Source organism: Astyanax mexicanus, chromosome 15 (assembly GCF_023375975.1).
Source record: "Astyanax mexicanus isolate ESR-SI-001 chromosome 15, AstMex3_surface, whole genome shotgun sequence".
NCBI lineage: Eukaryota > Metazoa > Chordata > Actinopteri > Characiformes > Acestrorhamphidae > Astyanax > Astyanax mexicanus.
In genome coordinates this window covers 4,900,190-4,922,085 of record NC_064422.1, presented here as the reverse complement: position 1 = coordinate 4,922,085, position 21,896 = coordinate 4,900,190, and the positions used below count along the sequence as shown (strand labels likewise).

Sequence of the window (21,896 nt, the reverse complement as noted above, 5' to 3'; positions counted from 1 at the left end):
TTTCAGTAGGATTTGGATAACTTTGATCCAAAAAAACAGGATTACCCTGATCCCAACAAGGGGTAGGATTTCAAGGGGGATTTCAGGAAGAAAATGTAGTAAAACTTTAAAATCAAAGTTTTAAAGTAAAAAAAAATGTATTTGTACAATTTAGTGTATATACTTTTATTTCTATTTTGCACTTGACCTGTTTAACCGTTACAGTGATAAAGTAGACATAGGCTACCAATTAAGCCTTTTACTGTAGTAAAGTAAAAATAAAAACAATCTTGACCCCATTAAATAAACCCCCCAAAAGATTTCAATAACAAACAAAAATAATACATTCATTTTTTCATCTACGTCACTGTCATTCATCACTGTATATTAATGTCAAGGAAACATTCATCAGATATGAAGCTGTCAAAAATAATTTCGAACAATTGCAAAGAACACCAGAGTTTGTTCTGGTTCTTCAACAGGCTCAGGTGCATCATAAACATCACAGAGAGGGACACTGCGTCTGGTAGCAACGTTGTGCAGGACAATACATGCAAGTGTTATGTTGCATGCTCCCTGTGGTTCGACTCGCAAATAGTTAAGTCATGCAAAGCGTCTCTGCAGAACGCTCAATTGCTCGTATTGTTTTGCAATAAGCAGTATCTTGTTATATTGAACCCCTGTTGGTTCTTCTATCTGTTTTTTACATAGCTGGTAATCCGGATTAGGTAATCCTGAAAACTGTGTTTCTGGATCAGGTTGATCCAATCCAAAATTGCTTTGAAAAACTGGCTTAAAAGTAAGACAGATCACCTGATCCTGGATAGCAAAAAATGTGATTACCAAATCTGGATAATTTTGATCCGGATTACATTTTTTGAACAACTGGCCCTAGAGATTAAGTGAAATACAGAATTAACATTATTATACTTAACAGATTTGTTATTTTAATCCAAAGCATTACTGTCTCTAAGGGTTTTTCCCCCTTTTAATATTAGCTATTTATGCAAAAGCATTTACTATTTTTTTTCGCTGTTTATATACTTTAAAGATAATTTTTATTATCTTTGAAAACTTACTTTATTTCAGTAATTCAGTTAAAAATGTGAAACTCAAATATTAAATAGATGTATTACACACAGAGTGATCATTTTAAGCTATTATTTATTTTATTATTGATGATTATGGCTTACAGCCAATGAAACCCAAAAATCAGTGTATCAGAAAATTAGAATATTATATAAGACCAATTGGTACTTTCTTCACTGTGGGCAGTGTGCCAAATCCTGCTGGAAAATGAAATGTGCATCTCTATAAAAGTTGTCAGCAGAGGGAAGCATGAAGTGCTGTAAGATTTTGTGGGAAAACAAAACTGCACTGACTTTAGACTTAATAATAAAACACAGTGAATCAACACCAGCAGATGACAGACATGACTCTCCAAACCATCACTGATCATCAGTAAATTTTCCATTTCATTTGTAAATGAAGAGATCAGAGTCTGGAGGAAGAGTGGAGAGACACACAGTCCAAACTGCTCGAGGTCTAGAGTGAAGTTTCTACAATCAGTGCTGGTTTGGAGAGACATGTCATCTGCTGGTGTTGATCCACTGTGTTTTATTATCAAGTCTAAAGTCAGTGCAGTTTTGTTTTCCAACAAAATCTTACAGCACTTCATGCTTCCCTCTGCTGCTGACAACTTTTATAGAGATGTGGATTTCATTTTCCAGCAGGACTTGGCACACTGCCCACTCTGCCAAAAGTATCAATTGGTCTTATATAATATTCTAATTTTCTGAGATACTGATTTTTGGGTTTTCATTGGCTGTAAGCCATAATCATCAACAATAAAATAAATAAACACTTAATATAGATCACTCTGTGTGTAATATATATATATATATATATATATATATATATATATATATATATATATATATATATATATATATATATATATATATATATATATATATATGGAGTTTCACATTTTGAACTGAATTACTGAAATAAAGAAAAATACCTTTTCAAAGATATTCTAGTTTTTTGAGATGGCCCTGTAAACGCTTTGACCTGCCCTGTGTATGAAAGGCAACACACTTGCTTTGCTTTACCTTAAAACCTTAACCATTGAAAATCATATTATTATTATGGCACAATATAACTAACAAAAAAATAAACTGGTCATTGTTCAGTAAAAAATATTCCGTCTTTTCTCATTTATTCGGAAAAGCACAAAAAGTGTTTTTTTTTAGTTAAATATTTACAATTGTTAGATTAGTTATTAGTTAGTTATTAGTATTAGTTAGATTCCTACAAATAAGCTAATTTTATTATAGCTTTATAAGGGCATCTGGTAACGGACACTGCACTGCACTCAAAAAACATATTTTTAAACCATGTAAATTATGTTCCATTTAAAAGTTTGGACACAGCTTCTAATTCAATGTTCGTCAGTTTTTTCTTACATTGTAAATAAGCTTTGAAGTCATCCAGATGATAAAGGAACACATACGGAATCGTGTATTAACTTAAAAAAGTTAAACAGACCAAAATAATTAGGTGGCTCTTATCTGGGGAGCTGTTAACTTGAGGTTTCTGGGGCTGGAAACTCTATAAACCTGATAAACCTATCCTGTAAAACTCTCAGTCTTCCTTTACTGGGGCAGTGCTGATGAGAGCCAGTTTCCTCATGATATGTTTGATAATAGAGAATTCTTTTAAAGTTCTTGGAATACATAATATTTCTTAAAGTATTTTTTTTTCTTTACTTAGTTGAGCAGTTCTTGCCACAATACGAATTAGAACATTATTCAAATAGAGCTGTTCACTGTATACCTGTAACTCTACCTCTTCACAACTTTACAACTGATGCTCTCAAACACATTAAGAGACAAGAAATTCAAGTAATTAACTCTTGATAAGTTCAGCTATTTTGCTAATTTGAAGAATCTAAATGATAAAACATATTCTGGTTTAACACTTTTTTGTTAACCAAATAATTCCTTATGTTTTTATTCATAGTTTGGATGACGTTAGTATTAATCTATAATGCAGAACATATTTTAACGATTAGGTGTCCAAACTTTTAACTGGTTCTGTACATGGGGACAGGGCCTGAGCTATGCTATATTCACAGATAGCGTTTGATGAATCTTGCTGAGCTCAGAAACTCACGCTGCAGTTTGGCCGTGTGCAAGTTCTTCTTCAGTTTCTCCACCTCACTCTTCAGAAAGCAAATGTGTCTCATCATGTTCTCCGGAGAATCGATCTCCATAGAGATGTCCCTGGGGGATGGAGGAGCAGAGACAGGCTGGTCTAGCTTCTCCTGGAGAATCCTACAGGGAGAGAACACAGCAGAAGAACATGTCAGAAAACCTAAAGCACAGCACTGTTTTCTGAGTAAGGAGACAGGAGAATTATCTGTACAGTATAAACGGACAAAAAGTTACAGCTACAGCACTTCAAGAAGCCTAAGAAGCCTACATTTTTATCCATTTCATAATATAAAGACATATACTATACTATGTTACCAATTAATTTAAGGAACGACTGCAAAAAATAGAGATGGATCTTTTAGCTCAATTGGCTAATTAATCACCAATACAGATTGAGGGCCAGATGCCACATTAAACCAATTAAACCAACCTGATTATGCCTAATTAATGTCTTGCACTCATTCTTTTTTTATTTACTACACCAACATCAGAAGAACAGAGGGGAGCAGAACAAAAATAACTGCTTATCCAGCTCTAAAAGTAATAGAGCTGTTTACTTTTGGAGGTGTTTAAATCTGATCTGCAACATTTGTTGTTTTGAATGGTTAGTGGTGTTTGTTAGCTCTGCTACTCACTTTACGGCCTGAAATTCACTATAATGAGCATTATTATCCACTTAGTGGGGTTACATTTTTTTTCCTTTTTTTTCCCCCACAGGTCTTTCTTATAGGAAAGACAGAAACAGCAGAACAAAAATGAAAGTTACACTTTCCAAGCCAAACCTACAGTCCTGACCAATGATTGCTGGTAATGTCTAGTTCACACTACACAATTTTAGCCCGTTTTTTCAGTAAAGGACTGGGAATCACTAGGTACTTTGTCAGTTCTGCAGTGGGAACTGCTAAAAACACTAGCTGAGCCATCGCTGAGTGATTGCCAACCAGTCGCAGGTGTCCGGCAAATATCTAGCAGGTTTAATATCTGACCCAGTTGGTGACTGGGAGTCAGAAGCAGCAGCTACCTACAGCCAATGGGATCATGTAGAAAGAGAGAAGCATGGGTCCAATCTTCTGCATAGCCAGAGCAGTTTATGGAGAGTCTGACCACTTTCTGTTAGAGCTTAGATTGTCTGCCCGAACCCCACCTGACCCGAGGCTGTTCGGGCCGAGATTTACCACCACATTCCTCAGGCCGGGTCGGGTAGGGCTCCAGAAAATAGTCTGAGATGTAGGCATCTGTTTTTTAATTATATTTTTATTTTTAAATAAAGCTCTGGTGTGATAATCACAAAGTTGCTAAGTAACCAATTATTATTGTTAACAAAAACGAACCAAATAACGAAAACTGAAAGTGAAAAAACTAATTTATTTATAATGCTGTTTTCACTCCCGCAGTTCTACAGCGGGGGGTGTTGTGCCGATTCTGTCCGCGAAGCGGGAGCCCGATTCAGCAGGGAGTCGGATTCGGCGCAACAGCGGCCACGCGGCAGCACCTCACGTGAACTCCTCCGCGTTTGACTTGCAGCAGTGTGTGTAGCTGTTCTTAAAAATCATTTAAATTAAATAATAGTTCTATGCTTCTATGTTACAGTGTTAATTTACATAATTCTGATCATATTTCGCTCATTCAAACAGCCCGAAAACAGCCAGTTTATTGGGCGGGTCGGGTCGGGCTCATAATGACAGTTTATGGTTCGGGTTGGGTCGGGTTCGGGCAGAATGTGCACGGGCTCGGGCTGGGTCGGATTTTTTTGGGCCCGATCTAACCTCTACTTTCTGTCCCCTTCTGTTTAATAAGAAAAAGACTGCTAAACACTAGAGGTAGCTTGCAGGCAAGTCCTCTATGAATTGGATGAATGGAACTAAAATCTTTAAACAGAAATTAAAAATAGTAATAACTACTTGTTCTTGTTTGAGTATTCCTTTAATTTTAGAAAGAAGAATAACTAATATAACTAAAAAAAAAAAAAGCAAAGAACGGGTCCGTGTAAATTAAAATGTTTCTACAGTAAACAGTTCTACACACTGGAGTTCCATCTACTGACTGATTAAAAACTGTAATATTTATGCAGTTTTATGACACTTACTACTCATTGGGTTTACATGCGTAATCAGCCCAACATTAAACATGACTGATTTTCAGCCTGGCTGGATGAAACATACCCTCTGGGGTTCTGCTATTAACCAGACACCACTGACCTTTTCTCTGCCTCCAGCTTGTCCATTCGCTTCCATAGTCGATTGACTAGTGCTTCTTGCTCTTGCTCCAAAGTGTTCTCCAAATCTATCTTCTCTCGCCTGAGCTGAAAGAAAAAAAAACACAGAATAGACCCTGTTCAGTAAATAAGTCTGACCAACAAGCAGAACTCCTATAGGGACACCGACTATTTCTCATTTTAATAATACTAGTTATTATCAGATGCTGATAAGAGTCAACAAATCAGAATGTTTTATATTTTAAATTCTTCAAAGTAGCACCTCTTGCTTAGATGAAAGCTTTGGACATCTTGACATTTCTCTGTATGTCCTGTACATATGCATTATTGACAATAAAACTACTTGACTTGACTTGATTTTCTTAGTCAGCTTTATGAGGTAGAGTCACCTGGAATTCAGGCTTTCAGTTAACAGCTGTGCTGAACTCATCAAGAGTTAATTACTTGAATTTCTTGTCTCTTAATGTGTTTGAGAGCATCAGTTGTAAAGTTGTGAAGAGGTAGAGTTACAGGTATACAGTAAATAACCCTATTTGAATAAGGTACTTTATTTTTTTTTTTAAGAAATTTGAAAGTATCCTCAAATTGCGTCACAAAAATCCTAACTGTTATGATGTTATAAGCAATCTCCATAAGCTTTGTTTGCTGCAGCGCCCAGGATTGGGATTGCTATACTGCATTAGAAAATTTCAAACTTTTGAACAGATTTCTAAACAGAAAATGTTAAGTATTAATTAGGGCCGCATCATATTAGGAAAAACTGCATTATTATGTACATTTTTACATTTGATTTTGCAATACTGCAATACAATTGTATCCATTTACTGTAATCCATAATAATAATAATAATAATAACAATAAGTTTAGTACTGGAGTAAAATTAATGATATTGGGCAAAATTTATCTGCCTCTGAGAAAAGTTTGAGGTCTTGTCACCACGAATCAGAATATAAAAAAATATATAAATTAATTGTCTTTTGTGGCTGCTATCCACATGAAAAAGGCGTTTTGAGTCAATAGAAAAAAGCCTTTTGAAAACACCTTATAAGGTGGAGATTTTGGAAAACTGTACTGCTAGTGGAGACATGTGGATGGGGTAAACAAGATTTAATGTTTATGTTAGCTTAGTTGGTTTAAAATAAGCTGAAACATGGACAGCGCCTTGATTGTTACTGTTGTCTCTGTTATTTGCGGATTAATAATGTTTACAGATTAATTTTATTTTATTTTCAATGCAAATCCTCATGTTATCCAGCAGTACGAATGATCTCATGCACGATGTGTGTTTTTATGGTATTTTGTAGGAGGTCGATTGTCCTCTACTGGGCGATATTGCGTGGTACAGTGTTTCTGTGTGGATGGGGATATTTTCGTAAAAGATCCAAATTTATGTGGTCTTGAATTTATCTTCTGTATCAAGCATGTAGCAAAATGAAAAAAAAAGTATTTTGCACCTCCTGTGATGTGATAATTGTAGAAGTTCACAAAGCAATAACAGTGCTGAGACAACACCGTGTGCAGCACTAGTATAAATTATGGCAGATTTAATACCTAGTAAGAATACCTGTTCTAAGGTCAGCTGTTTGGAGATGGTGTCATTCTCTAGTTTCTTGATCTTCTTCATCAGCTTGTTGACCTGGAACTCCTGCTCCTGTTCCAGGTGCTGCTCCAGCTCAGCTTTCTCATGTTGTAGCTGCGAGGAGAGAAGAGAGACATGGGTGTTTATCCTCATTCAGTCCCAGTGCTTCAGCACAAACTACTGAACTGTATCAGATGACAATGTAGAAAGCTGAGTTTCAAAAAGTAATGACACACACACATTTCATGGCACTGATATAGGCCTACGATAAACACTGCCTGGCCAAAAAAGTCACCACCTGGACTTAACTAAGTAAATGATGTGGGGTTGATGCTGCAGTTGGTAAGGTTTAGGTTCAGCAACAGTATGTGCTGAAAGAATGAGGTCAGCTGACTACCTAAATATACTGAATATAGACCAGGTTATTCCATCAATGGATTTTTTCTTCCCTGATGAACACAGCCATATTCCAAGATGAACAGTGTCAGGATTCATGGTGCTGGAATGGTGAAAGAGTTCAGGGTTCAGGGAGCATGAGATTATCATTTTCACACATGGATTGAGAGAGAGTTCACCACAGAGTCCAGACCTTAACCTCATTGAGAATCTTTGGGATGTGCTGGATGGAGAAGTGCTGCTTTGTGCAGTGGTCAGACTCTACCATCATCAATGCTGCTGCAAGATCTTGGTGAAAAATTAATCCAGCAACATTGAATTGAAATAAATCTTGTGACATTGCAGAAGCTTATAGAAACAATGCCACAATCAAAGCTTAAGGCGGTCTAAGAAATATTAGTGTGTGTGACCTTTTTTTTTTTGGTGGCGACTTTTTTTTGGCCAGGCAGTGTATGAAAGCACAATTATGCACTACACACTTTCAAAGAGCAATTAACTTTAATTAAGGAACATTACTGTTAAATTAACAAAAAACTAATAACTACAGTTTTTAAATTCTAAATACCAGCTTAATCATTTTAATGGACTCTTTTTTTTAATATATAAAAAGTGTATATCGTGCAATAAGACTACTGGTTGTGAAATTTTGGGCGTTTAATTAATTAGAAGTATTTTACCCTCTTTAGTAACACAGATACTGTTAAGTATCGAAGAGAAATGTCTTGTATTGCATAATAACAGTTATATCATCCTTATTGATGGCAACACATCATGACATTGTATTTAATAAATACAATATAAATAACCCATTACCCGTAAGACACTGTAATCCAAATTTGTTGGCACTGTGGAGTTAATTTATTACATTAAACACAAAATAATATTTTAGTTTCAGTCTGAAGCCCTCAGACTGATAGCTGCTCATTACTCACCTGCATAAGTTTTCGAGAAAGCTCGTTGGTGAGGAATTCTTCTTCTTTCTCATAATTAACAGCTAGCGTTTCCTTCTCCTTCTGCAGAGCCTGGATCTTCTTAAACAGCGTGTTACTGATGAACTCCTCCTCTTGTTCTGCTCTGGCTTGCTGCAGATCAGAAAGGAAGACATTTGGGAAAAATAATAAAAATAATGCAACTGTGAATTAAACATAGCACATAATCAGATCACAAAGTCTCAAAATCAAATTTCCACAGTAATGTAATTCTATTGCAAATAGACATTTAGAACACTGACAAAACCTTTGGATCTAGTGAAACAGCTAATTTTTACAAACCAATCACTAACTGGACCACATTAAATTAACACAAAAATTTACTTTTGGATCTTTACTCCTGGTACAGTGGTTCAGTTTATTATTTATATTCACAAACACTGTTACGATCTATAGTGCATCTCACAAAATATAGCTCACTGGGGGTTCTGTATTCTGTATGTTTAATGTTTTGCCTGATTCTTTGTCTTGTAATCACGTTTCTGTAAAGCTGCTTTGTGCCAACACCAGTTGTAAAAAGCGCTATACAAATACATTTGATTTGATTTGATCATAACATGTATTATTGGGATTATTGGTTTTATTGATGCAAGACAATCTTAATATCATATCAGTTTCAGATCTTTTTGTCTTTTTGAGTATGAGCATCTGTCAAACATGACCAATATTTATATCTTACAATAAGAGCTGGGCAATATGATGATGTATCCATGGTATTAAACGTAGTGCTGGGCGGTATCGCCAAAAATCCATATTACGATTTTTTTTAAGACTTTGAAGTTTCACAGTATTTTTATTTATTTTTTATTATTACACATAATAGACATTCTGTATAACGTTAAACTTACTGTTTTTCATTCACCTCTCCTTTATTTTCCTGATCTGAACATCTGTGACTCAAACATTTGCAGTTATTTTGGTCTGTATGTATGTTTGGTCTTTAAAGGTTATGCTGTAGGTTGATCATGTTGTGTTATGCAAGAAAAATCAGCTTTTCGCAATAAAAAGGAGAAGTGAAAGCACAGCACAGTAAAGTCAACATTTGCCCTCCATGTTTAGAGTGGGGCTGCACAATACATCACTTCAGCATCAGCATTGTTACAGTAGTGCCTATGTAAAATAGTCATATCACTCATTAAAAAAAAAAATATATATATATATACAAAAACAATTATAAAAGATGTTTTATATTTACATTTTTTTTCCAGGTGCTGCAGTTTTAAGCACATTTGGCATCTCACTTCTTTAAATTTAAGATCTTTTAAAATATATTCTAAAATACATTCTACATAGCTACTCCTGACAGTAGAATAAGCCATAAACCTATATAAATGACCAGTCTTGCAAAAAAAAAAATAATAATAATAATTAATAATAATATTTTTATTTTTTTGTCATGCTGCCCAGCACTAACTGATAGTTAAACAATATACACCATATGTTTGTTCATATGTATAATACATAAAAATCTTAAAAAGAAAATACATGAGATGATTACATTGGCTATTTTATGCAAAATTAGAGGTTCTGAATATGGGTTGTGTTTAATTTTTCATTAATTGCCCAGACAACCCAGATAGAGCTTCACCAACCTCTGACCACTGACTAGAACCAGACACTGTAAACTAAAGCTGCATCAGTGATGAGGACACACAGATACCTGTCTACACAAGTCTAACCCTGATAAACACACATATACAAACAATGCTTCTATACTGTTGTTCTGTTTATTCCAAAGACAAAGTTACAAAGTATTACTAAATAACTGCTCTCCAGAACAGGAGCCGAGTATTCTGCTAAACTAAAGCTGCTGGACGATATGGTCAATTTATATCACGTTATATTCCTTGCAATATATTATGCAATATAATTGATGCAATATAATTTGGATATGAACAGTATAAAGCCAACACCTTTGATGTACATCATTACACAGTCTTTAGCATTCGGCCGTTTCTGCTCAGTTTGAATGCAGTCAGTAACAGATGCTAGTAACAATAGACATTTTTATTATAGATTAACGTACCTTTCTATACCTAAAAAGGACAAAGAATTTATAGAATACAGTCTGTAGAACACCAATATTTATTATACATTTAAAGATATGTATATTCTTGACATATTTTGAGGTTTAGTAAAGTCCAAATAAACAAATAAGTTATAAAAAAATGGATGTTCTTTGTATATAAGTGTAAGTATATGAGCTGGCCTAAGGACTCTAAATATGAAATTCAAAATAGTAGACTAGCCACAATGGCTAACAGCTAACTGGCGATGCTAACAGTATTTTCGAGCTAAATTAATCTCTGTTCTTTTCATAACAGATGTATGGCACTGTGCTGATTAGATTAGTAGACTTTAGGTTTATATATAAGGAGATTATGGCTATAGTTTACTCACACCAGAATGTAGCTGTCGGCCAATGGTAGCTAGGCTAACAAACTCCTGGTGTCATTGAAGGTGGCTAATGGCTATTTGTTTGAGCTAAATTACTCGCTGTATTTTTTTAAAAGAATGTTATAACTGTACTGGTTAGATAGAGTACTACTGCTGATATACAGTGGCTTGCAAAAGTATTCATACCCCTTGAAATTTTCCCCATGTAGTCAACTTACAACCATAAACTTAAATGTATCTTATAGAGATTTTAAGTGATAGACAAATAAAGTATTGTATAACTGTGAAGTGGAACGAAAATAACACATGGTTTTCAAAATTGTTATAAAATAAAAATCTGAAAAGTGTGACGTGCGACAGTTTACTTTACTGTAAGACCCCTAAATAAAATCCTGTGCAATCAACTGCCTTTAGAAGTCACTTAATTAGTTAATGATGTCCAGCTGTGTGTAATTTAGTCTCAGTACAGTGTTTTGTTAGAGAACACTAGTGAGGACCAAGAAACTCACCAGACAGGTCAGAGATAAAGTTGTAGAGAAGTTTAAAGCAGGGTAAGGTTACAAAAATATATCCCAAGCTTTGAGCATCCCAAAGAGCACTGTACCACCCATCATCCAAAAATAAAAAATAAATAAAAAATCTACACTGGCAAACCTACCAAGCCATGGCCATTCACCCAAACTGACAGATCAAGCAAGGAGAGCACTGGTCAGAGAAGCAGCCAAGATGCCCATGGTCACTCTGGAGGAGCTGCAGAAATCCACAGCTGTTTGTACAGCAAACATGTGGTAGAAAGTTCTGTGGTCAGATAAGACCAAAGTTGAACTTTTAAGACTAAATACAAAGTGCTTTGTGTGGCATCATCCTGAACACGCCATCCCAAAAGTGAAACATGGTGGTGGCAGCATCATGCTGTGGGGATGCTTTTCTTCAGCAGGGATAGAGAAGTTGGTCAGAGATAGTGAAAAGATGGATGGAGATAAATACAGGGCAATCCTGGAAGAAAACCTGTTGGAGGCTGCAAAAGATATGAGACTGGTAAGGAGACTCAAGACAGTGACTCTAAACATACAGCCAGAGCTACAGTGGAATGGTTTAGATTAAAGAATATTCATGTTTTAGAATGGCCCAGTCAAAGTCCTGAGCTAAATCCCATTGAGCTTCTGTGGCAAGACACAGGAAACTGTCGCTGAGCTTTAACTATTTTGTAAAGAATAATGTACAAAAATTTCAGTCTCTAGATGCGCCAAGCTGGTAGAGATATAGCCCAAAAGACTTGCAGCTGTAATTGCAGTGAAAGGTGGCTCTACAGAGTATTGATATAGGAGGGCTGAATAAACTTGCACATCACACTTTTCAGATTTTTACTTGATTAATTTTTTTAAATCTATGTATCATTTTTGTTTCATAATTATGTTCTATTTGGTGTTAGTTGATCACTTAAAATCTCAATAAAATACAATAAAAAAATGTGGAAAAAGGGGTATAAATACTTTTGCAAGCCACTGTATGCATCTAGTTTGATTTGATGTCTATTAATAGCCACTTTTTGTCATGCAAATACAGGCAGAAGACAGGGCTTGTTCGGACACCCCGATTAGACCCATTGGGATAAAAATGCTTTAAAATTATTTGAATATTAGTTGCAATTCAATTAGCACTAATTTTCCTAAGCAACAGATCACCAGCTCTCCCATGCTTCCAGTTGCTCAGACTCGAAGAAAAGGGGCGGAGCCATGTCAACTATATTGTGATGATTAGTCAGGGTTATGCTTCACTATTAGACACACCCATTCTGCATCCATAGTGTGATTGTAGTGTGAAATGCAGCAGAGATTTATTAAGAAGGTGAAAATAAATTGATTAAAATGAATAGTTTGTACATTTAACTACAGGAGGAGCCAAATTAACCCAATTAGCTAACTTAGCTCACTCTACCAAACTACTACTAAGTTACTGTTACTATTAATTACAAGAAAATGCATCTTTTTACAAGATATTGAATAAGGAATACAGCTATACATTAGTGGCATAACATGGTCTTAACATGACAATAATATAGTTTGTTGTTATTACGACAGGCCTAAAGTAACCAACTATTAACATTAGCTAGCTAGCGTAAAATTTATCGCAATGGTGGCAAATCCAGTTCCGGAAAGTAAAGATACGAACCGGGATTTTCTTCCGACTGCCTGAACGGCTCGGCTGCAGCTCACCTTTCAGGCAGACGAAAAAAAATCCCGGCGCGGAATATCACTTTTTGGAACTGGATTTGCCACCTATAGCTATCTCGCTACCAAAACAGAGGCTTAACCTACCTAGAACAGAGTCCGTTAGCTAGAATTAGCTTATCTGCACGCGTTAAATTAGCCTTAAGTACTTAAATATTTGTTTTAAAAACCGCAATAAGACTTGTATAAAAGAAATGAGATTTAAAACGAGTCCGTTCCGTCACTTACGATGGTGACGCTGGCTTTGCGCAGGTCTCGGTTCTCCTCCTGCAGAGCTTTGCATTTCAGCTTGAAGGTTTCCAGCTCGATTTTCAGCACTTTGTTCTCCTGCTGCAGAGAGGCCAGCCGGTTGGTCAGCTCCTCCAGGCGAAAGGGAGAGATGACGATGCCCGGCTTGGTGGAGGAGGAAGACGGACACTGAGGGGCAGCGGAGGAGCTGCTGCTGCCCGCACCGTCCGTGTCACTCTCGCTAGCGCTGTCCGCCATGACCACTGAGCGAAGGGAGGGAGGGAGCGAGGAGGGAGAGGGGAGAAATTAGGGCTGTGTCCTAAATGGATCCCTACTGCCTTACTCCCTTAGTAGTGCACAATCCACTTTATTCACCCACTCCCAGATTTTTTATTCCGGTCAATTCGGGGGTCGTGGTTTAATTATAAACAGCAACGTGAACCGACCTATTTATGACGATGATGATGAAATTCTTCATTCGTCAGTTTGTTATCACTTAATAAAAAAAACATGGGATTTTACATGGGTGAAAAAGTAATCCTGCTTGTATTTTTTATCTCAAATGAACTTAAATAAAATATTTTCATTAATTAATGGAATGGAAATAATCAGGTAATTACCCACTCTGGCCAGTAGATGGATACACTGAAATACACTTTTCATTATCCTCCCAAACCCACTTGTTGTTTATGGAGAGGAATTAGTGCTAAATTTAAAAGCAAATACTAGGGTGGAAAAATGTAAAAACAGTCAACAAAATGCATTGATTTTTTTGCTCACTGAAATGCAGAATAAGTGCCAAAATTAAATGAAAACTACTATTACATTACATTTCATTGTACTTGATCTCTTTATTGAAAAACAATACACACTTATTTGCATTTTCAAAACCAAACGCTGAATTAGTGCCAGAATTTATAAAATACACCTTGAAATGTAATCAAGGCACAGCTGTATTGCTTTTCACCATAAGGTATTTTAAACATTAACTCCTCCTTTAAATGTAATACTCGAGATTGCTTTTAAACACGGATATGAGGAAAATGTGCCACAATGAAAAGTTTTAGCTCCAGTGCACTGCTTTAATATCACCCAATCTCTAAACAGGAGAACAGTGTGTGTGGATTTTTATTTAAAGAAAGAAACGCTGAATTCGTGTCAGAATTGCACTTAAAATGCAATCACCATATACAGTCTATGCCTCAACTGCATTGTATTCCACTGTGTGGCGCTGCGAACGTGTAAAGCAATCATGATGCCCAGCGATTGCATTCCCTCTAACCACAGCGCTGTAATCGTGCCAAAATAAAATCCAATCACTGTCCAATCAGAACGCTCTCCTGAATTTGGGGCGGGGCTGAGATGCCAGTCTCTCGGAGCAGTCGCTCGGAGCTGTACCAGAATAAAAGTCTTTAATTTAACAAATTGAGGCTGGGACAGTTACAGACGACTATGTGCTGCTCAGAGTGGAGTGGATTTTAAAGAAAACGGTCATGTTCTCACATTTAGCCCCAAAGACTTTCCCGAAACGTCAAACAATGCGCTGAGTCACGTTCTGGAACAACTCCAGCAGTCCCTCATAGACATATATACATAGAGACTGCATTGACTGGCGCCGTCTTTTGCACGCGCCTCCAGTGCATTCATTTACACTGAGGAAGGTGTAAAATACACCTATAATAATCACAACTCTACCAGTTTATACCCGATTTACACACGGTTTGATTTAGTAATGACACAGGTCGCTGTTACACATTACAAATACATGCTTTCATGCTGGAATATGGTATGGCATATTTAAAAAAGTGTATAAATTAATTATTTGTATATAATGATATGTACATACATACATGTACATATACCCCCCCCCCCCATATACATACAAACATACATACATACATACATACAGAGAGAGACCATCTGAAATTATGGATTTCTTTTATTTTACCAAATTGAAAACCTCTGGAATGGATGACCACAAGCCATCAAACCAAGCTGAAGTGCTTAAATTTTGTGCACAAGGAGTGGCATAAAGTTATCCAAAAGCAGTGTGTTAGACTGGTGGAGGAGGTCGTTATATTACCAGATTAAAGTAGTTATTTTACCAGATTAAAGTCGAACACCAGTTTAAAGTCATATTAACAGATTAAAGTCGTAATATTAAAGTCCTTATAAAATGAAAGTCTTAATATTAACAGATTAAAGTCGTTATGTTACCAGATTAAACTCGTTATATCTGGCTACATTAGGTTTACATAATTATAATAATAATAATAATAATAATAATAATAATAAGAAGAAGAAGAAGAAGAAGAAGAAGAAGAAGAAGAAGAAGGAGAAGAAGAAAAAGAGAGAAGAAAAATGCATATATTTATTTATTTAATTGAATTATATATATTTTTTTATTCCTGAATCAATCCCTTTATCCAGTTTACAGGCCTAAATCCACATCCACTACAATATTCTTGATCTTGCTGCAATCAATGCTTATATCTTGATTAATGTGTTCAGGACTGAGAACAACTCAAATAAATGTCATTTTGAAACGAACTTCATAAGTATAACATACCCGATATTGGCACTCAAGGAATGCTGCAAAGAAAGATATTACTGATAAATATAAAAGCGGAGGATAATGGACTGACAGACAGTGTTGGGCACGTTACTTTGAAAAAGTAATTAGTTATAGTTAGTTACTTCTCCAAAAAAGTTACTAACAGAGTTACTTCACTATAAAAGTAACAAGTTACCAGTAAAATGAACTATTGCTTTACTTCGCCCGGTAAAAAAAAAGAACAAAAGAAAATAAATAATGTAATTACTATTATTATTATTAGAAAAATATCAAACAAAAATAAACCCAAAATGTTGACAAAAATATAATCTAACGAATAAAAAAAAATAAGAAACGAAAAACTCCACAGGACCAAAGAAGGACTAAAGACTTGTAATACTAAAAAAAAAAAACGGAAAAACCAAATATGAGTCTGGGGATAAAAAATAAACAAACCAAACCACACTCAAAGGAAAAATGTATATATAAACAAAACAAAAGAATGGACAAAAACAACAATCCATTAAAAAACTAATTTAAAACAATCACAGGCTTTTTTGCGCAGAATAATAAAAGTTTCGGTTAGTTTCAGTTTCAAATCATGAAAACAGCTCACCAAAACCTCAACCTATCCTTTATATTTGACAATATTTGATTAACTTACAGGTCCTTACTTATTTTTATTTAACTGTACTGAGTTTTATATTATTTATAACCTCGCGCTGAATTCAGCTCTGCGCTGTGAAAGAGAGAGAGAGCGAGAGACGATCACGACAGGCGCAGCGCATTTTGCCTGATTCCTCTTGATTAATTATCAGTACATTTGTTGGCTTTAGTGAGTTTAATAACATAAATTGAACTACACTTGTCCGACCTTATTTAAAAAAAGTAATGGCGTTTTGAAAAAAGAAAACGGCGTTAGTAACGCCGTTTATTTCAACGCCGTTACTACCATCACTGCCGACAGACACACCGATGGGAATATTTCAGCATCTCCAATTCACCTGATGGCATGTGTTTGGACTGGAGTTTGGATTATCTGCCCGATGCCTGACCTTAACTCCGGCAGAGATTTCCCACCGGCTGCTGGCTCAGTCGGGTCTTAATAAATATTTTTCTTAAATAATAGGTCTATGTTTCTTTAGGCTTGCAATTTTAAATAGTATCATTCTGAACAGATTTCGCTCATTGATTTCAACTCCCTGAAAATATGTTTTAAAAGTTCAGTTTTAACGCACTACTAAAAAAATTATGTTTAAATTGGACAGGTTATATGGGTCTGGGGTGGGTTTCCCGAAAACGATCAATCTTAGCCAATAACGAACTAACGAATTACGTGAGTAAAGAATGAGCCAGTTCTGCTAGTGTTTCCCAAAGAGCTTCGCAAAGCGAAAATTAACGAAGGAGGTTAAAGAATGTCTTTGTTGACTCCTCCCCCGAAACAGGGCACTCAATCGATCCACAAATATCGATTCAACACTGCCAATATGCAGTATTTATTCACTATTACACCTTAAAAACAATGTGTTGTAATCAACAACATTATACATATTCTAATATTTAAATTACAAAAGGATGACTTTGGCATTAATAAAATACTCCTAAAGATACATATGACTAAATAAATACTCGAAAATCTAATCTATTTTGAAACATGAAACTTTTTTTACTTTTTTAAAACTATTATTGTTAATATATATTATATTGACCTTTTTGTTTACTAGATAATTCCATATGCTTCAATTAATAGTTGTCATGGTTTTAATATTAATCGACAATGTAATTTTTTTTTTTTATAAAAACTTTGAATGCGACGTGTCCAACTTTTGACTGGTATTTATATATTTGCGAGCTGACACACCCCAGAGTTTGCCCAGATGAACGGCCACAATGTTGGTTAGAAGCACCCGATTAAGGAATAATATTAAATATTACCTGCACATTCACCGATACCCTTTACAATACGTGTAGGTGTGATTAAAGACACCGCAGGCGTCCCCTGCACCGGACCTACAGTACCAGGGATTTTCCCAATAGCATGGAATATATAGTGTTGTGCTGTAATTCCCGAGCTGGTGGGAATTGTATGTAAGTGTGTAAGTGTGTGTATGGCACAGTAACAGCCTAATTACAGAATCCACGGACTTGCTGACTTTGCAGCTTTGCTTAGACCGTGAGCATCATCTGCAGGAATCTGGATTTTAATTATTTATTCGTGGGTTTGATTAGTCATTTCCAATATGCCCAGTTAGACTACAAGCCACAGACAAAGTTGGCATTATAATATAATATAATTAATAGTAACATAATAGTAACATAATATAATTGCTTCAACCGCGGAAATTATCATTTTTCTCCCTCAAAATTGGCGGTCCCTGGTGTTTAAGGTGCTGAACTGCAAGTTGAGATCCCCTAAAGAAGCTCTTAAGAATAGCGATTGGGTGAGGGCAGTCCTTAATCTGCGAGCGAGTTTACGTAGTACTTTAGTTACGCACTGGTTTGGGAAATACTCTTTAATTAACGATCAATCTTGAGTACGAGTTAACGAAGTTCTTAGCGTTACGAAACATTCGGGAAACCCTGGTCGGGCTTGGGCAGAACGCGCACAGGCTTGGCCAGGTCGGGCTGGATTTTATGGGAAAGCTAATTCAGCGCTACATTACTCTTTTAATAAATACAAAAAAAGTAAATTCCAAGCACTAAATTTAATTAATTCAGTTCCTATTAGGATCGCGGTTGGGAGCGGCAGAAATGTGTATGTGGCGGACAGCCAATTTTTTTTAAGAATGACCCAAAATCGCCATCATAGGTAAAGGGCTTGTAAAATAAGAATTATTTAAATTACAAACATAACACACATTCAAGTGTCAGGTATTTTTATTCACACACACTGTTCTTCTTTTCAGAGATTGGGTGATATTAAAGCAGTTCACTGGAGCTAAAACTTTTCATTGTGGCACATTTTCCTCACATCCGTGTTTAAAAGCAATCTCGTGAGTATTAAATTTAAAGGAAGAGTTAATGTTTAAAATGCCTTATGTTGAAAAGCAATACAGCTGTGCCTTGATTACATTTCAAGGTGTATTTTATAAATTCTGGCACTAATTCAGCGTTTGGTTTTGAAAATGCAAATAAGTATTGTTTTTAAATAAAGAGATCAAGTGCAATGAAATGTAATGTAATAGTAGTTTTCATTTAATTTTGGCACTTATTCTGCATGTTAATGAGGAAAAGCAATGCATTTTGTTGATTGTTTTTAAATTTTTCCAACCTAGTGTTTGCTTTTCAATTTGGCACTAATTCCTCTCCATAGTTGTTTAGGACAGCTGGAAGTGTACATGTACGTTTTTATTGTATTTTTAGCTCAATTAATTACTTACAGAAAAAAATACATAAAAAAGGGAGCTATGTCCAGTGCTCTCTGTAGTACAGCACAATGGTTGTATACACTCTCAGCGAACATACACGCTATCTTGCTATCTATCTTTGCTATCTTATGTTGGACAGGTCAAAAAGTGGTTATTTGATTTATTTTATTTATATTATAATATGATTTTGTGTGGCATTATTGTGAATTTATCTTGGACTTCTGTTTATTTTCTGTGATTATTGTGGAGTGTATTTTGGATTTTTTGTTTATTTGCTGTGACGTATGCTGTGTTTTGGGGGGTTTTTCACTGATTGTTTCTGTAAGACCGTCTAATTACCTGAACAGCTGAAACTGTTTCTTGCAATCCCCTTTTTTTGCCAATCAGAGCAGCGGGAGAGCGCGGGCATGTCGGGACTCTTATTTTAAAAGACGGACTCTTATCGTGTGCAGAGAGCAGCAAAAGGGCAGGAAGCAGGGCTCGCGAAGGGAACGCGCGGGCGAGTCGGAAGTGCGCAGACTCAGCAGCGGCAGCGGCAGCGGCAGCGGTGGACTCGGCGAGCCGGAGTACAGACCGCGAGGCTGGCTGGCCAAGCAGACTTGAGTGTGGCACTTGCAGCGGACCAGGGAGGGTACTGAAGCAGGAGCACGCGGTGACGACGGCGGCCGTCGGGAGCGCGTTGGACTGGTGACCGAGGGTCGAGCCATACACTGTGGGCAAGCGGCTGCTGGTTCTGAGTACAGTTCTGACTGTGCTCAGAGCGGTGTGAGTACAAACAGCCTTTTTATTTACAGTGTATGTGGCTGTAGAGTGATAGTTGGCTTGTTGTTATGAGGAGTTTTATTCAGTAAACCGCATAAGTTAAGCGTTTATTTTATTCACCTCCTTATATATATTAGAGGCTGATTTAGTTTAAAGGAACTAGTTACTGTTCAGCCTTTCCTGTGCCCTGTTAGGGACGTGATTGGACCCTGTGGACTGAAGAGCTGCATCTGCCTGCCCTGGAAGCTGTTCATCTTAGAGACTGGGACATTTTGTTATTTTGTGTTTTGATTGTTTTATATTAATTTTGTTCCTTTTTTTTGCTTATCGATTATCTATTCTGGTCTTTTTTTTTTTTTTTTTTTTAACCTTAAAACTTATGCAAATATTTTTAATCTGACTCATGCATGATTTTTAGCTGGTTTATTGTCTAGAGGTAATAATAATTAATAAAAGGCTTTGTTACTTATTTTTGTTGTCTCCTTTGACGAGGCTGAAGTTGGCGTCTTATTCGCCAGTGTCTTATTCGGATGTTCCGGTCCACCTTAAAAAGTCGAAGTACCAATTATTCGCCAGTAGAGAGCAGGGTTGAGCCGAGCAAAACGAGTTTGGCATTTAGGGCATATTACACTGAGAATACATTGCCTGTTCTGGGTATTTCCAGTTACCCTAATTCCAGATTGTCAAATAGTCTGTTGAAATCAACACCACATTATGAAAATATACCTATTAAACTGTGAATAGCCTAAAGAACAAAACATATTACTGTACAGTTTTTTTTATTATGACCCTCTGAACTTGGCATTTGAGAAGATTAAAGAAGAATAAATTGCCTGTTCTGCATATTTCCAGATGCCCTAAATCCAGATTCTCAAATAGTCTGTTAAATTTGACACAAAATTATGAAACTATACCTATTAAACTGTGAACAGCCTTTATAACAAAAAAAATACTGTACAGTTTTTTATAATGAGCCTCTGAACTTGGCATTTGAGATGTCAGGAGAATAAATTGCCTGTTCTGCATATTTCCAGTTACCCTAATTCCAGATTGTCAAATAGTCTGTTAAATTTGACACAAAATCATGAAAACATACCTATTACACTGTGATGAGCCCAAAGAGCTAAAAATATTACTGTACAGTTTTTTTATTATGACCCTGTGAACTTGGCATTTGAGAAGATTAAAGAAGAATAAATTGCCTGTTCTGCATATTTCCAGATGCCCTAAATCCAGATTCTCAAATAGTCTGTTAAATTTGACACAAAATTATGAAACTATACCTATTAAACTGTGAACAGCCTTTAAAACAAAAAAATAAATACTGTACAGTTTTTTTATAATGAGCCTCTGAACTTGGCATTTGAGAAGATTAAAGAAGAATAAATTGCCTGTTCTGCATATTTCCAGATGCCCTAAATCCAGATTCTCAAATAGTCTGTTGAATCAGACACCACATTATGAAAATATACCTATTATCTTCTCAAATGCCAAGTTCAGAGGCTCATTATAAAAAAACTGTACAGTAATATTTTTTGTTATTTAGGCTATTCACAGTTTAATAGGTATATTTTCATAATGTGGTGTCTGATTCAACAGACTATTTGAGAATCTGGATTTAGGGCATCTGGAAACATGCAGAACAGGCAATTTATTCTTCTTTAATCTTCTCAAATGCCAAGTTCACAGGGTCATAATAAAAAAACTGTACAGTAATATTTTAGCTCTTTGGGCTCATCACAGTGTAATAGGTATGTTTTCATGATTTTGTGTCAAATTTAACAGACTATTTGACAATCTGGAATTAGGGTAACTGGAAATATGCAGAACAGGCAATTTATTCTCCTGACATCTTCTCAAATGCCAAATTCAGAGGCTCATTATAAAAAAACTGTACAGTATTTTTTTTTTTATAAAGGCGGTTCACAGTTTAATAGGTATAGTTTCATACTTTTGTGTCAAATTTAACAGACTATTTGA

General features: G+C 35.9%; 1 protein-coding gene across 1 annotated transcript in view; it reads right to left on the bottom strand.

The window, feature by feature from the left end:
• ccdc6b (coiled-coil domain containing 6b) overlaps window positions 1–13,524 on the bottom strand; it is a 30,505-nt gene extending 16,981 nt beyond the window's left edge. Inside the window, exons 1-5 of the mRNA XM_022669363.2 lie at window positions 13,233–13,524; window positions 8,320–8,469; window positions 6,977–7,105; window positions 5,396–5,499; window positions 3,157–3,317 (exon numbers count right to left, since the gene is read on the bottom strand). Of these exons, the coding sequence (XP_022525084.1) occupies window positions 3,157–3,317; window positions 5,396–5,499; window positions 6,977–7,105; window positions 8,320–8,469; window positions 13,233–13,490 (802 nt within the window). The 5' untranslated portion in view covers window positions 13,491–13,524. The remainder of the gene's footprint in view (window positions 1–3,156; window positions 3,318–5,395; window positions 5,500–6,976; window positions 7,106–8,319; window positions 8,470–13,232) is intronic.
• Window positions 13,525–21,896: the final 8,372 nt, after the last annotated feature.